General features: G+C 53.8%; 1 protein-coding gene across 1 annotated transcript; it reads left to right on the top strand.

Moving 5' to 3' along the window:
• The first annotated feature begins 375 nt into the window (after positions 1-375).
• Positions 376-8031, top strand: IL17B (interleukin 17B). Its single transcript, XM_081826150.1, has 4 exons — positions 376-546; positions 1621-2561; positions 4769-5058; positions 7708-8031. Exons 2-4 carry the CDS (start codon positions 2541-2543, stop codon positions 7937-7939), a joined length of 543 nt encoding a protein of 180 aa, XP_081682276.1. The 5' UTR covers positions 376-546; positions 1621-2540; the 3' UTR covers positions 7940-8031.
• Positions 8032-13292: the final 5261 nt, after the last annotated feature.

The raw sequence follows: 13292 nt of genomic DNA, 5'->3' as shown, positions 1-13292 counted from the left end.
GAAACCTAGGCTGGAAGAAGGGACTATCTTCCAGGCCTGAGATGGCCCGGGAATGGGAAACCCATTGATGGTCACTGGGCCCATCCGTGACTCCCCAAGCACCTGTCTGGGTACCCCACAGATCCCCCTCCCCACTGGGAGGAGTCCCCCCATCTCCCCCCCACCCCCGGAGTCCCAGCCTGGCCCGGAGCTGTAGGTGTAAACTTCGGGGGAAGAGTAGTAAGAATTAGGAGACTGAGGTGCGCTCTAACCAGCCTCCCCCACGGCTCTGCACCAATAGGCCTGTGACCTTGGATGAGGCCCACCCCTCCCAGGCCTCCGTCTCCTGTGCTAAAGTAGGGGTGGGGTCGGGGAACGAGAAGGGGATGGGTAAGGACTCCTGTAGTTCCCAGACTGGCTCCTTGTTAGGTACAGATTCCCGGGCCTGCGTTGTTAGAGCTCCGAGGCTGGGAGCCTGGAATCTATATGGACAAGCACCGAAGCTGGAAGCCGAGAAGCTAAGTCCTGACTTGGGGATACAGAAGCGAGGGTGTGTGTGGCCAGCAGGTAGGAGAGTGTGGTGGTTTCAGGGGTCCTGGGAAGCAGAGGAAACCCCTGGCAGCCAGGTCCCTGCCTTTTAATTTCCCTTTTTGTGGGTGCCACGGTGGGAGTGGGGTCCCCCCAACTGTGTGCTGGTCGGACGCTCTGCCAGCAGCAGCAGAGGGGTAGCGAGGAGGCTGCCCGCATCCCTCACCCCTTCACGCTTGCTCCGAGGACAGTGGCAGTGGGGCTCGGGCAGCCCGGGATGGGAGCGGGGGCCCTTGCTGCCCGAGGAGGTATTTTCAGAGTCCCCCTCCCTCTGGAGTTTCCAGTGATAGAATAGAGTCCTGTCTAGTATTTGACCAAATATGGTGGTATCTCTCGATGAGCTCCAGCCTCAGCAAGTTTCTCAGTTATGCTGTGGAAACCTGCCCCGGGCAGATTAATCTTGTGACATTCAGGAGCGCGTCGCACTCTGTGTTCTCCCCCTCACCCAATTCCTGTAAATGGCCAGGACTGGCCCTCAACAAGACGGTGCAGTCCTAGATGTTTGCTCACCGTGTCCCTCCCTGTCCTCTGCCCGCTCCCTCCCACCCCTCCTCCGCCTCCCTGGGTGGACTGGCTCGCTCCTGGGCTGTTCCCTTGAGGTGAGAGACTTCGACCCGCGGGGCTGGTCAGTTCAGCGTGGGATTCCAGGCCCCGTAGACCCTGGGCTCACCCGAGCTCACCACACTGTGGCGGGAGCCTGTGAAGCCCAGAGCTCTCTCAGGAGGGTGGGCGCGAGGGGTAAGGAAGGAGAGTTGACTGAGCAATGAGAACCATGCTGGCTCTAATGCTAATTAGAACCGCTAATGTTTGCAGTTACAATTATATGATTATTTCATCATAATCAGCTAAGTATTTATTGAGCACTTTCTACATGCCAGGTACTGTACCAGCCGTTAAACATGGCTTATTTCCTTTTACTCCTTTTAACAGCCCCAAGTAGTGGCCACTACAATTACCCCCATTCTAGAGAAGTAGGAAGGGAGACTCGGGGAGATTTCAGGAAAAAAGGGGCCAGGCCACTGCTGATTCCTAGGTATGACTCCCATTTTACAGAGAAGGAAACCAAGGCTGAGACAGAGTCAAAGTCACGGACAGCCACACAGGGGCAGGCCCCTGGAGCGAAGACCCTCTGCACAGGGTGGGGAGCACGACGTCGGGAAGGCCAGAACAAGCAGCCATGAAGTCCTCACGAATCGTGACTTAGCCCGCGTGAGAGCACAGATTCAGAAACACGCTCACGGCAGGCTGGAACCCTGCAGAAAATATCCCAAGACAAACAGCCCGGGGTGGGGGATAGGGCCCTGCGCCGGGACCGGGTATGAATCCCAGCTCTGTCATCTCTAACCCACTGTGTCATCCCAGACACGTCCCTTCCTCGCCCTGGCCTCAGTTTCCCTGCCAGTGAACTACGTGGGAGGGACTCCGACCCCCCCGGGGCCACAGAACTCACCTGAGGCTGGCTGAGGCCGGGGTGCCTGAGGCTGTTTCCCTGGGAGATGGGGCCTGTGTCCTGCTCCTGGCCGGCACACTGGAGAACATTTGCTCTCCTGACCAACAGACAGCCCATCCCTCCTCCACCCTCACCCCCTCGCCATCCCCAAAGCAAACGAAGCTGATTGTCTTAGCCGGCCCTGCGGGTGCTGGCGGGTGGCTAGCCACAGGCCACAGGCGGAGGTGCCACCCGCCAGAGCCCCGCCAGACACACAGGGCATTGTCCCTCAGTCAACAGCCCCTGGGCACCTTGGCCCGGCTCCTGGCCTGCCCCCACGCCCCTCGCCGCCTGCCACTGCGCCAGGCCCAGCCAGCTGGGGGCCCGAGGCTCCCAGCTGATGACGAGCCCACCCAGCCACCCCCCAGCAGCCCCCTGACGAGCTATAATTGCTTCGCTCCATCCTGTTGCTGCCATTCTCTTGGCGAAGGCATCTGGGGTTCCAGGCGGGCGGCAGCTGCAGGCCAGCCGCCTGGCTCGCGGGATGGACTGGCCGCACAACCTGGTACGTGGCGCTCCCCCCCCACCCCCCACCCCCACCCCATTTTCGGGCCTGAGGGTTTCGTTACTTCTTTCCTATTGATTAATGGCTGCCTCTGTTTGGCTTGGAATCTGCAGAGGCGAGTTCTCCCTCGGCCGTCTCCCCCAGGGTGAGAGAGAAACAGAGACTGGTCTCAGAGCCTGCAGCCATGGCCAGCAGCTCGGGCTCCTGAACCGGGCTCAGCCCGTCCGCAGTGAGGCCCTTTCAGGCCGAAGCCATCGGGGCAGATCCGGGCAAACTCCGTTACCAGGGGTTTTTCCAAAGAGTCCCCGGGGTCCTGAGATCCGGGCCGGGTGACCTTGGGCGAGTCCTTTTTGATTCTTTTTCCCAGGGAAGGGGACTTTGATTCTGTTCTGGCTTTCTCTGAATGCAGAGCCAGAGTTTCAGAACCCCACGGGAGACGCTCAGATGGGAAAGCCAACGGTTAAGGAGACATTTTTCTGCGCCGGGATCCAGGACCAAAAAGGAAGAATTTAGCGACTTGAGTCTCTGTGGTGCATTTGGGGCCGGGCACTGGTGTTGCCAGGAGGGGCTATGCTGAAACTTGTTTCCAAGGGTCAAGCCTTGCTGGGTAGCCTGGGTAGTTCAGGCACGGGCCGTGCAGGTGGTGAGGCGAGTGACTCAGGGCAGGTAGGAGCCTGGTTAGATTCAGGGGCCAGATGAAACCCTCCTGAAGGTTCCTCCCTCTGGCGAGCCCTGGGCCCCACCCACGTTCTGGTCTGTCTCCCGGGCTTGCTGAGGAGTCTGGGTTCTGCCAGGCCCCCGGGGCTTCTCCTGAGCAAGCCAGAGCCTTTCCCGACGCTCCCGGTTCCGTGGGAACAGGAGGACGACGGTTGGATACAAGTGGGTGAGGCGTGGATGGTGGGCGGCAGGCAGAGGGCTGGGCGCGAAGGAGGGGAGCACAGGTGTCATGGCGTCCAACGGGGATCCTCAGCCGGGACCTGCCTGATTCCCCACCTTAGTCTCACAGCCCCCCCCGCCCCACCCCCCCACCCCGCCCCGCCGGCTTCCGGCTTCCTCCGCATACTCTTATTGCAGCCTCATGGTTTCCTCAGCACAGCTCTTCACCAACTCAAACCTCCTTTCACACTGCCCCCCTCCCTGTGAGATATTTAGACTCCCTCTGCCCACATCTGCCTCCCTCTTATGCTTCAGACCTCACCTACATGCCTGCTCCCCAGAAAGGCCTTGGGGGACCAATCCACTGCACCGGCTAAGCAGGTGTCCCTGATCCCCAGCCACATGCAGCCCACCTCATCATCTTCAACAACAAGCCCCAAGAGATTTAGGGGCTTGTTTCTTGTCTACTGTGTGCTCCCCATCCCAGACGGTGAGCTACAGAAGGGCAGGGCTGGTGACAGCCGTTCACTGACCCAGTCACGGGGGTTGAGACACTATGTGGAAACTGTTGCAATGTCTGTCCACACGAAGTCTGTGCTTGGTGGGGGACGGCCGTATAAAAGAGCCACACACGCACAATAAGTCTACAGTCACGCAAGGGGCGTGTGGTGTTGGGAGCCCAAGAAAGTCCACTGAGGCATCCCTAAGGACATGACACTGGGCTGAGACATGAGGGCTAAGAGGCATTCAGAAGGTGAGGGGAGGCACGACTCTGCAGGTAGCAGCCTGTGCAAAGTCCCTGTGGCAGGAAGGATCATGGTGGGAAGAAGGGCTTCAGAGAAGGCCAGAGGCTGGCGCACAGGTGTGAGAGGAATCAGGGGTGGTCTGTGGAGGTAAAGGTCAGACCGTGTGGCAGAGTCGGGGTGTTGTTACCCTGAAGGTGAACTGCTAAGCTGGAGGGTGACATGATCAGATTTACATTTCAAACACCTGTCCTTGGCCCTGGTATGGAGAACAGACCGAAGGAGCCAGGGAGGATGTGGGGAGCCCAGGTAGGAAGCTTTTGAGGGAAGTGAGGATGGTTGCCCAGAGAAGTGGAAGTGTGGTGAGATGTTTGAGAGGTGCCTCAGGTAGGACTTAGCGATGACTATGGTACATACACACACTTGTGGTACACGTGTGGTGGCCTTGCGGCACCAGGCCACGCATGGCAGGTGGTGAGGGTGGTCCCCACAGAGGCTCTCTTCCCTCTCTCCTTCTTGGGCCTTGAGCCTTGGCCCAGAGCCGGAGCCCAGGCTCTCCTACCTTTGACATGTGGCCTTCTTCCCCAGCTGTTCCTTCTCACCCTCTCCATCTTCCTGGGGCTGGGCCAGCCCAGGAACCCCAAAGGCAAGAGGAAGGGGCCAGGGCGGCCTGGCACCCTGGCTCCAGGGCCTCACCAGGTGCCGCTGGACCTGGTGTCCCAGGCGAAGCCGTACGCCCGCATGGAGGAATACGAGAGGAACCTCGGGGAGATGGTGGCCCAGCTGAGGAACAGCTCCGAGCTGGCCAAGAGGAAGTGCGAGGTCAACCTGCAGCTGTGGCTGTCCAACAAGAGGAGCCTGTCGCCCTGGGGCTACAGGTAAGCTGGGCTGGGCAGCCAGGGGCGAGCCGCACACGGTGCCTACCGTCCCCATCACTGTCACAGGCCTTGGATTCAGAGGCCTGAGCACCTGCTGTGAATCCCGGCTCTGCTTCTTACCGGCTGTGTGGAACAGGGCAGGCTTAGCCTCTCTGAGCCCCAGGTTCCTCAGCGTAAGTGGCGGTGATACGGGTTCATACTCATAGGTGGGTTTTTTTTTTTTTTTTTTTTTCATTTTTAAAAATCTAAATACAATTAGTCAACATATAGTACATCATTAGTTTCAGAGGTAGAGTTCAGTAATTCATCGGCTGCCTATAACACAGTGCTCATCACATCACGTGCCCTCCTTAATGCCTGTCACCCAGTTACCCCAATCCCCAACCAATTCCTCTCCAGTAACCCTCAGTTTCTTTCCCATAGTTAAGAGTCTCACTTCGGGCGCCTGGGTGGCTCAGTCGGTTAAGTGACTGCCTTCGGCTCAGGTCATGATCCTGGAGTCCCGGGATCGAGTCCCGCATCGGGCTCCCTGCTCGGTGGGGAGTCTGCTTCTCCCTCTGACCCTCCCCCCTCTCATGTGCTCTCTCTCTCTCATTCTCTCTCTGTCAGGTAATAAATAAAATCTTAAAAAAAAAAAGAGTCTCACTTCATAGGTTTTATAGGCTTGTTATTAAATGAGCTATGGAGGCAAAGCCCAGGGATTGTGGTTCACATGCCCGCTAAGGGCCTGCAAGGCTCTCACTTGCTCCCAGTCCCAGTTCTTGCAGGAGGCATCAAGTTGCTGTGTCAGCATCTGTCTCACGTTCGACTGGCACCTTCCCAGGGCCTGCATCAGAGTCATGTAAGGATTCGAGTGGCCCACTCGATCACAGTCTCCGGGGAGAGGCGCAGAAAGTGGTATTTTTTTTTCTTCAGATTTTCTTTCTATTTATTTATTTTGATGTAGTGTATTTTATACATCTCCCCGTGATGAGGGTGCCCAGCCAGGTTTGCGAGTTAGGACCTGCCGCCCCTACATGATAGGGCTGATGTCTCACCTCGACTGTAGCTCTCCTTCTAAGCACAGACCCTGGCATACAGGAGGGGCCGAATGTGTGTGTGCTAAATGAGTAACGAAGAAATAGACTAACCTGGAGGGGTCCTCACTCACAAATCAGGCCAAAGATTTTTTTTTAAAGATTTATTTGAGAGAGAGAGAGTGCGAGAGGGAGCAGGGGGAGGGACAGAGGAAGAGGGAGAGAGAGAATCTCAAGCAGACTCTTTGCTGAGTGTGAAGCCTAAAGTGGGACTTGATCTCACAACCCTGAGATCATGACCTGAGCCAAAACCAAGAGTCAGATGTTTAACCAGCTGAGCCACCAGGTGCACCCAGGCCAAATACTTTTTAGCTGCACATCTTAGGTCCCAAGACTCTAGAAGAGCATGTTCAACAGAACTTTCTGTGATGACAACTAGCTTCATGTGGCTATTGAGCACTTGACATGTAGCTAGTGCAACTGAGAAACTCATTTTGATTATTTCATTTATTTTAGATTTATTTATTTTAAGTATAGTTGACAAATTTTGATTGAGTTAAATTTAAATAGCCACATGTGGAATGTGTTATCTGGAATGTGGCCATTAGAAGAGTCCATTAAAATCCCGCAAACCTGGGCTTCAAACTTTATTGTGCCCTTGATTTTTGGGGGGGATCTTATAAAAATGCAGGTTGTGACTCAGGAGATCTGGGGTAGGGATGAGATTTTGCATTTCTTTTTTTTTTTTTTTAAGATTTTTATTTATTTATTTGACAGAGAGAGACACAGTGAGACAGGGAACACAAGCAGGGGGAGTGGGAGAGGGAGAAGCAGGCTTCCCACGGAGCAGGGAGCCCGATGCGGGGCTCGATCCCAGGACCCTGAGATCATGACCTGAGCTGAAGGCAGACGCTCAACAGACTGAGCCACACAGGCGCCCCAAGATTTTGCATTTCTAATAAGCTCCTGAGTGATGCAGATTCTGCAGGTCCACAAACTCCCTCCCTCCCATTTAGCAGACGAGAAAGCTGAGGCACAAGGAAGGCGAGGTCACAAAGCAAGTCCCTGTACTCTCAGCTCTAGGAGGGAACCTGTGTGTGCTGTCCATCAGTGAACACCTCATGCCTAGGGCAGATTCACTCACGTGGTGGGTGTGTGAAAAGCATGTCTTGAATGAAGAGAAACGCCGTCAGAATAGAACCCAGGCCTCCTGACTCCTCTTCCGGTGAGGATTAGGCATCAACATGCTCCTACGTCATTTCCCGTGGATGAAGTTATATGTAAACATAAACACGTGGCGGGGGAGGGGGCGCGAGACAGAGAAAGCGTTGGCTTCTTTGCGATCCCACAGTACAATCTAGTACTGGGATGGGCAACTTGGGGATGAAGGAAGGGAACTGGGTCACTGACTGGTGACCTTGAGCCTGGATAACCTTGGGGCTGGCTTGCCTTCTAAGATCTTCGGTTTTCTCACCTGGAACCCGGAGTTCATCACTGCCCAGGCCCCAGCAGAGCACAGCCTTGCTGCGGGGCAGAAAACCCCAGTTAGGAAAGGTAGGGGCGTGGGGCATGGGCACGGATTTGCCCTGTCCTGGGCACCTGCCACTCAGGGCTCTCTCCTGCCTTCTTGCAGCATCAACCACGACCCGAGCCGCATTCCTGCGGACCTGCCGGAGGCGCGGTGCCTGTGTCTGGGCTGCGTGAACCCCTTCACCATGCAGGAGGACCGCAGCATGGTGAGCGTGCCCGTGTTCAGCCAGGTGCCAGTGCGCCGTCGCCTCTGCCCGCTGCCACCACGCCCTGGCCCCTGCCGCCAGCGCGCCGTCATGGAGACCATTGCGGTGGGCTGCACCTGCATCTTCTGAACCGGCGGCTGAGGGTAGCCAGAGACCACCCTCCCTGCGCTGCGGCGCCAAGCGAGGCCCATGAAGAGTAAACGCTGTCTTTTGTTAAGCAAGACCTTGGGTTTGCTCCTTGTGGCTCCGAAGCCGAAACCAGGGTGCGGATGGGAGGTTGCAGGGAGGTAGATTTCGGATCACTGTAAAGGAGGATATTCCATCACCACCACTGAGATAGGTTATTTTAAAAATACCGCATTCATTTCTACCATTTAGGGCAGTCACATACTTCCTTTAGTTGGGGTTTATAAGCCTATTTCAACCAAGTTATTGGAGCTTGGTTGATCTAGACCTATGTAGGAGTGAACAAGCACTAACTCTCCCCAAATAAATCGAGGACAATTGCAAACAAGCTCTTAGGAAGCGGTGAGCTCCCAGTCTCTGGAAGGGCCCAGCTAATGCTGAGGCTCTGTGGATATTCTGGAGCAGATTCCTACTTTGGTTGGACTAAGTAACCTGTAAGGTCTCTTTCAGCTCTAAGATTCTCTGCAGGTCAGCCTTAGACCCAGAGAAGAGCAGAGCCTCTGGATTGCCAAAGAGTGGTGGTCTTTCACCCAGGCCACCCAGCCCTGAAACTTCCACGTGGGTATGCATTTTTCTGGGCTGGGATCCCTTGCTTTGAACAAACACTCAAGAGTTGAGAAGCACCAGTGTAGATCATTCTTTCCTCCAGCCTCATGTGCAAGGGGATCTGTCTAGATGGTTTGCTGGTATCATTGGTTCTCAAACTTTAGCTAGCACCAGAATCATCTGGAGGGCTCATTAAAACACAGATTGCTGGGCCCCACACACGGTGGTTCTAATTCAGTATTTTTTAGGTGGGAGCTGAAACTTGGCTCTTCTTTATTTCTTTTTTTTTTTTTTTTTTTAAGATTTTATTTATTTGAGAGAGAGAGAGCACAAGTGGGCTGGAGGGGCAGAGGGAGAGGGAGAAGCAGACTCCCTGCTGAGCAGGGGGCTCCATCCCAGGACTTCAAGATCATGACCTGAGCAGAAGGCAGACGCTTAACCAACTGAGCCACCCAGGCGCCCCAGAAACTTGGCATTTCTAATGCAGCGTTCCCAGGTGACACTGATGCTGCTTTATCTAGGGGTCACATTTTGAGAACCACTGGCTTTTTTTTTTCTTTTTGATTTTTTATTTAAATTCTAGTTAGTTAACATACAATGCAATATTGGTTTCAGGAGTAGAATTTAGTGATTCATCACTTACATACACACCCAGTGCTCATCATAACAAGTGCCCTCCTTAATACCCATCACCCATCTCGCCCATCCCCTCCCCTCCACCAACCCTCAGTTGAGAACCACTGGCTTAGATCAAGACACTCTGCTGATCAAAAAGGCACTGCTGACTGACTTGTCCTAAAGCCCCTGCTGGTTCCTGCCCCCTGGATAACTCCCTGCTCCCCCCATTAGCTCCTTGCAATTCAATCCTCCCCCTGACCTCCTAGCCCCTGCAGCTAGTCCTAAATCAGCTGTTCTAGGGTCTAAAAATACCTTCCCTACCCCAAGACAGCTGAGGGGTTGAGGTTATTTTCTGAGGGTAAGAATAGCTGGCACTTCAGAGGTAATTTCAATAAGAGGGCCAAGAGCCAATACAGGGATACTTTGCTTGGCTCCTCTACCTTCAGTTTTAGCTCTGAATGTTTTAAGAGTCTAATTCATGAAAGGGCAATGATTAGGTATGCGCCTGTCTGGGGTGGTAAGCAACTTACCTTTTTTGGTATTGTTCTAGAGTGGATACTGGTTAAAATTACCCCAGGAAGCTTTGGCCTGGTTCCAGACACATAGAAAATAGACTTCATGAGCCAGCCTGAGCTGACGCCTTTAGCAGCCGTCCCTTCTCCCTAGGGTTGTTCATCTCTGAGGCCCCCATGGCCCGCTCTTGGGGCTTTAGGACATGGACTTCAAGCCTGGTTGTGGGTTGAGGGCGTGGGAAGAACTGAGCTGCAGGAGGGTTGCTCTAGTCCTGGGAGAGCCTGAGTTCCCTGGGGCATAGGGATTGGGCGGGGAAAGTCCTCATCCGGGTGGGACAGAGAGCCTCAGTAAATGCCAGTTAGTTTTATATGGATGCTGCCTTTTCCTCTGTCTGGGTTTCAGTATTCTCGTCTGTGAAATGAGCAGGTGGGATTTAGGATCTTTGGGGTCTTTTCCAGTGTTGCCATTCTGCAGCTTAGGAGCGTGGCCTCGTAAGCCTGGGCTGGCAGCTGGTCCTTCCCAGTCCCCTGGTTTAAAGGCAGGGAAATTGCTCAGGACCTTTGGAGGTCCAGGGAGAGTGCAGGGTCTGCACCGTGCCCAGGAACCTCGTTTGGTTTGAGTTGATGTGTGTTTCCCGTTTTGCACTGTCTGGTGTGAAACCCCCACTCCATGAAAATAGGGGCCTTATCTGCCTCCTTCAGCGCTGCATCTCCGGCACCTAGCACGATGTCCAGTGCAAAATGGGATGAAGGGCTTGGTGAATGAATGCATGCATGCACACACGTATGGAGGCCTCTAGGGGGGGCTCAAGATCTGCCCCAGCTCCTGTTGCTCCTTCAGAGGTGGATCAGGAGCAAGGCATTCCTCTCGCCCCTGCCATTCCTTAGTCATCCCCAACTCTACCCTCCACAACCTCCCCTACTTCCAAGTGTTGAAGTTTCACTTAAGTCACCTGCTCTGGGAGTGGAATCCCTGGGAAGAGTTCTAAATGTCCACCACACTGCTCCAGGACTACTGCGGATGAATATGGCCTCCTTCCTTCTTTGTTTGGCAGATTATAGGGCTCTCTCTGTTGCTGCAAATGCTCTCTCTTCTCCCAGAAGGCTGTGGGCCCTTGGGGGCTCCTGTCCTGGGCTGAGAAGGCTCGGCTGGGCCCTGGGGCCAAGGTTTCCTGCTGGTCCCCATGCTCCTTTCTGCTATCTTCAGGAATCTCTGGATTTTTCCTTGCAGGCAGAGAGGTGGTGAGATCCCGCTCCCGGGTCGGGGCTTGAGGAAGCAGGCCAGCAGGAAGTGTGGGCATTGTGTCCGGCGTTGGTTCTGAGCTGTTCAGGCCTGTCTACCCAGATAAAGGAAGTTCCCGAAGAACGAGCCCGCTTCACTGCAGTCAGGCTGGGGCATGGAGCCAAAGCCCCAGCTGAGGACTGGGGATCAGGTGTAACTGTCCTGGTTTGCCTCTTCTGTGCACAATGCAAGGGAGGGATGGTTATCAGGGACAAGTTTGAGATTGGCCTTGGCCCTCTGGCCCAATTCCAATGCTCATCAAAGACACCATGACAGCCCATGGCATCTTCATTTCAAACATAGACCATGAAAGGATGTCATTACATATTGATTCCACTGGCCTTGAGAAGAGGGCGGGGACACAGCCCCGTCCTGTGTGTGGTTGACATCGTGCGTCTAACACCCTTTCCACTTTTCCAAATTTGTAATTTGGGTGAGACCGCCTCTGCTTCAGGGGGAGGGACTTGGCTCTTCTAAGCCAATCAGCTTCATTTCATCCCCTGTGTCCTGATGACCGGTCTGGCAGCGGAGACATAAGCCAGTCAGCACGCACGGCGTTCGCTTGGTCACTGCGCATTGGTTCAGCGGGGGCCCAACTGGCCCAGAACCAGCTTTGGTTCACAGGCGGGAGAGATCTCTTGGCAGCCATCCTTGACCAGGAGAGAAGAAATGGGTCTGGCACGACACAGGGCTGATGCTTGCTCTGTGCCTGGACTCTCATAACCGGTAAGACCTTTTAATTGCTTAGGCCAGTTTAAGGTTGGTTTTCTACTACTTCAGCCAGAAGCGTTCCTACCGATGTGCCGGCCTCGTAGTTCCTATAATAACCGACAAGACGCGCTATCTTCTTCACTACCACCTCTATCACCCCAGCACAGCAAAAACGCCTCCGCCTACTTGCAGGGTATTTTGTCCCATGCTGAATTCAATTTTTTTTTTTTTTTAAGATTTTATTTATTTATTTTAAAGAGAGAGTGAGCGTGCATGCGCCAGCACGAGCAAGGGGAGGGGCAGCGGGGGAAGGAGAGGGAGGAGGAAAGAATCTCAAGCTGACTGCACTGAGCAGAGTCGGAGGCAGGGCTTGATCCCATGACCCTGAGATCATGACCTGAGCTGAAACCAAGAGTCAGAGGCTTAACCGACTGAGCCACCCAGGCCCTCCTGAATTTAGTTATTTTTAGGGAGACGCTCCAGATTTAAGCCCTCTGAACTCACCAAGAGACCTTGGGCGAGTTATTTCCTCAAGCTGGGCCGTTGTCGCCATCTCCACAGAAAGAGGGAAGTTCGCTGGATGACCTTGGGAGCCATTCCTGTTAGGAAAGCACAGTATCAATACTGTTTGGCAATGCTATGTCCTCGTGGTTTCTGGGCCCTCCCCCAGACCTAGATTCAGCAGCTCTGGGTGGGAATTGGGCATCAGTCTCAGCTTAACCTCAGAACTCCATCCCGACACCTTTTCATCCTTTCTTCTACTGGGGTGAAATGTTTTTGGGTAAGGTAGGGCTGCTCTCCACCATCTGGGCACTTGTATTCTTGCAAGAAAGATCCACCCTATTACTCTTCAACCCTTGCATAATGGATAGAATGGTCGACTCTTCCAGGTGCCAAGGAAAAGCTTTCCTCTTCTTATGGCCTGGTGTATTTCCCTTTTTCCACTGGTTGCTAGGAAGCTCAGAAGTACACTAGAAGCTTCACTGAGGTAACCATTTCAGTAACCATCTCTTGCTTGGGTCCCACCATAGCCATCTCTCCCAATATGCAGTGTTGTTGAGAGGCTTGGGTGGTGTCTAGGTACCTAGTTCTTAACTAGTTCAGGTATCTAGCAAGTGCACAGGAAATAGGAGCTATTATCATGTCTTATGTTTTCTGATCTTCTCTTCTACTTTATTTGTAACCATCTGGTACATGTCTTTATTTTTATTAAAGATTTATTTATTTATTTGAGGGGGGGCGAGAGAGAGAAAGAGAGAGAGAGAGAATAAGCAGGGGGAAGGGCAGAAGGAGAGAATCTTAAGCAGACTCTCCACTGAACGCAGAGCCCAGAGCCTGGTGCAGGGCTTTGATCCCAGGACCCTGAGATCATGACCTGAGCCGAAATCAAGAGCTGGCCACTGAACTGACTGAGCCACCCAAGCGCCCCCATACGCGTGTTTCATTGTAGGCACTGCCTGGCATACATTTTGGGAGTAGGCAATGAAAAGCAATAAAGAAATGTGACGGCATTCTCTGCCCCATATTTCCTCCCAGTTATCCATCCCCGTCTTCTAGTTAGGAAACCAAGTCAGAAGCAGCTGGAGAGAATGGATTTTTATTTCTTCTTAAAAAAAAATAAATAAAA

This window comes from Leptonychotes weddellii, chromosome 7 (assembly GCF_054177405.1).
Source record: "Leptonychotes weddellii isolate Sample4059 chromosome 7, ASM5417740v2, whole genome shotgun sequence".
In the NCBI taxonomy this organism is placed as follows: Eukaryota; Metazoa; Chordata; class Mammalia; order Carnivora; family Phocidae; genus Leptonychotes; species Leptonychotes weddellii.
The sequence above is the reverse complement of the archived record's forward strand: the minus strand, read 5'-3'. Positions and strand labels throughout refer to the sequence as shown.